Genomic DNA, 3519 nt, shown 5'->3' on the forward strand with positions numbered 1-3519 from the left:
GTGTGTGTGTGTGTGTGTGTGTGTGTATCCCCCTACAATATCAACTATAAAGACTTTCCTGGTGTGTGTGTGTGTGTGTGTGTGTGTGTGTGTGCATTAGGAGGGCAGAGGGCAGTCTCAGGCGGTATTTCTCGGAGCTGTCCCCTTTGTGTTTTGATTTTGTGTCTCTCTTGACCTGGAACGTAGTGATTAGATGAGGCCGACTGGTCAGTGGGCCCGGGATCCACCTGCTTCGGGCTCCTTGGTGCTGGGATTACAGCTGTGCACCACCATGCCCAGCCTCTAGACTTAGGGAGAGCTTGAGCTTAGGTCCTCGTGCTTGTGAGATGGGCACTTCACTGACCGAGTGGTCCCCCAGCCCCACTGGCCTAATGCACTGACCAGAGATGGAACTTCTGAGGCTAACACGGCCTAAATGCCAGAGTAGTCAGCGAGCAGGGTAAGGGTGATCTGTGTGATTAGCATGATGTTCTCCCACTGCACACTGTCTCTATGTTATTACTATAGCATCGTGTGTGCTTGTTTGAAAGCTATCTCCTGCATGCTATTTCCAGATGGCCGTAAGAAAAACAGCTATGTCGGATGCCTATAATCCTTCAAGTTACACGGTATTTAGTCAAGACTCTTGCGTAACTATAAACATATTCCTGAAGTGTTGTCAGAAACATGTATTTGAATGTGGGTCCCCACCAGAAGCCCACAAAGGACCAACCAAGAGGACAATGGATATTCTGTCTGACTTTCATGTCAAGAAGGGGAGAGTTCTCCAGAGTCTGTGTTTAAGTACCTCCTGAGAGGTAGTCCCCCCTGTGAGAGGCTAGGAGTAGGTGTCAGGATTTCCTTGAATGCCTTTAGCTGGGTGACAGTGGCTTTGTATCTGAGGAGCTCCATCTTACCCCGCAAGGCATAGAACCTGTGGGCCTTCTACCACCGCTGCTAGTTCCAAGGCTGGGATCTCAAACTGCAATTCTCTCTGCTTTGACAAATGTTTTGAAGCAGGAGTGAGAAAGAAAGAGCAGACTAAGGTGGTGATGTCTGAAGACAAGGAGACAGGAGGAGAGGCTAAAGACAGACCCAGACGGAGACCAACAAGGACGAGAAAGGCCTGAGAGCTCTGTGCTGTCTCTGACCTTGGTCCCTGGGAGATGCAGGATTGTCCTGAGTTCATGAGTAGGAGAAAATGAGACTGGTGGCTGGGGTTGGGTCCTGAGGAGAAGGACAGGAACTGGATAGAGTAGCACAAAGGTTAAGGAGAAAGTGACCCCTAGACCATGCTGCAGCCCAACAGACCAGATGCCAGGAGCTCATGGAGACACCATCCCTTACACAGGAAGAATGACATCTGGTTTGTGTTAGCTAAAGCCATAACATTAAAAGGGTGAGAAGAAAGGTCTCTTTCCAGAGATGGATCTTAGAAATTCTCAGCCACACAGGAGAACTTAAATGGAGTGGCATTAGGCCTTTAAAGAAAACCAAACAAAAAAACAAAAAAGCTGGGATGTCAGGCCCTATTCTGAAAACACTTTTGAGGCTCTCCTAATACTTAAATGGACATTAAAAGATTTATTAGGTATTCGATTTAAGTGACCCCAGGGTGCCCTTCAATTTCACTCAACAGTGGCAAGAGTCTTTGTACTTTCGTTTATTTCAGCTCTCCCAGTATGTGTGTGCGTGTGTGTGTTATAAATCATAGTTATTTCTGAATTCACAAAGTGCCTGAAGTACAAGGTGCCCTGAGAGGCCATTCCGGGTGCCATGCACCTGGAGACCACGCCCACTTCTCCAGCACACCATCTTCAGAACACAAGAACTGGGAATGTGTGCTTACCTCCAGTTTCTGGTTCAAACTGCTCAGCTCGAAGGGTATTTCTTCTTTGCTGGAGGCTTCCTTTCGGTGAACTTGGTTTTGCTTCATCTGGTGTAACCTCAGTTTTTCAAAGTTATTGGTTAGCTTAGAAAACTGTAAATGACAGGAAATAGCACCAGTTACTTCCAGTTGGCCTTCCCAACCACCCTTTGTCGTGCAGCTTTTCAAAAACGAAAGTCAGGATTAGAAAGTGCGGGAAAACTTAAATGTCCCGATTAGTGAGGATGGCACCTGCTATTAAAACTCAGCCACCGAGGCTGAGCATGGCTCCTGTGAGTGGAACTGGGCCTTCCTGAGCTGGGCATGAGCTGACGACTCACTTGGTAAATGTTTGGTTCCGTTTTGTTTGAAGGGTGTGTAGGCAGCAAAGCTAACAGCTTAACAGAAATAACCCACACATTTTCCTCACTTTTACTCAATGCCATCTTGTGTTGACAACTCAGTTGATGTAACAGGTGGCTCGTATTTCATGTACATCCACAGCTTCATATTGTAGCATCTGAGGAGACATCAGAGTCCCTGGTCATTGTTTACATTGACTCTTTCTGTGCAGAGATGGCTATGGAGGTTGCTAAGCCATTGCTGACGGACTCAGGGTCTATCTCACAAGCTTCTGGTGCATTCGGTAGCAGTCTCTGCATGTCTGTCAAAGGGCTAATCTCTTCCACTGACTCGTCTTTAGTTTCTTAAGCATAGCATACTGGAGTTTTGTCTGCTTTTTTTTTCTTTCGGCTTCCCTGTATCATCATATTTGAAGGGAATTCCTTGAACAGCTCATTGAGCTGGGTCCTGTTTTTATGTATCTGGCACTCTTTAAATTGTACGGTTAGGGCCATTTTTTGTTTAATATAATTACGGATATGCTCGATTTAAGCGTGGCTTCTTGTGTTTTGTTTCCTGGCTTCCTCTACCCTGTGCTTTGGTTTTACTTTCTTGTCGTCCCGTGGCTCACGGGATTTTAAGGCTCCCCTGTGAGTTGTGGATAGTTTTGAGTGTCTCTCCACATCTTTTCCAGACTTTTCTCCAGGCATCAGATTGTATGCGCACAGCCTGCTGTAGTCTGCAGGTATTTGACACTTCTTTAATTCAAACGTGGAATTCTTATTTTCTTTTCATCCCAACTCTTTTTTTTTTATTGAGAAAAGGAAAAAAAAAGTATCTGCCTCCTCCCAGCCTCCAGTTTCCCTCCCCCTCCTCCCACCTTTCTCCCCCTCCCCCAAACTCCTCTCCCCCTCCCTCTCCAGTCCATAGAGCAGTCAGGGTTCCCTGCCCTGTGGGAAGTCCAAGGTCCGCCCCCCTCTGTCCAAGTCTAGGAAGGTGAACAACCAAACTGGCTAGGCTCCCACAAAGCCAGAACATGAAGTAGGATCAAACCCCGTGCCATTGTCCTTGGCTTCTCATCAGCCCTCATTGTTCGCCATGTTCAGAGAGTCCGGTTTTATCTTATGCTTTTTCAGTCACAGTCCTTGACTTGGCCTTGGTGAGCTCCCAATAGATCAGCCCCATTGTCTCAGTGGGTGGGTGCGCCCCTCGTGGTCCTGACTTCTTTGCTCATGTTCTCCTTTCTTCTGCTCCTTATTGGGACATTGGGAGCTCAGTCCAGTGCTCCAGTGTGGGTCTCTGTCTCTATCTCCATCCATCACCAGATGAAG

At 47.2% G+C, this 3519-nt stretch overlaps 1 protein-coding gene across 1 annotated transcript in view; it reads right to left on the minus strand.

Annotated features, from left to right (window-relative positions):
- Positions 1–3519, minus strand: part of Deup1 (deuterosome assembly protein 1) — a 108191-nt gene that overhangs the window by 53466 nt on the left and 51206 nt on the right. Inside the window, exon 5 of the mRNA XM_005346822.3 lies at positions 1829–1960. Within this exon, the coding sequence (XP_005346879.1) occupies positions 1829–1960 (132 nt within the window). The remainder of the gene's footprint in view (positions 1–1828; positions 1961–3519) is intronic.

This window comes from Microtus ochrogaster, chromosome 5 (assembly GCF_000317375.1).
Source record: "Microtus ochrogaster isolate Prairie Vole_2 chromosome 5, MicOch1.0, whole genome shotgun sequence".
Lineage (NCBI taxonomy): Eukaryota > Metazoa > Chordata > Mammalia > Rodentia > Cricetidae > Microtus > Microtus ochrogaster.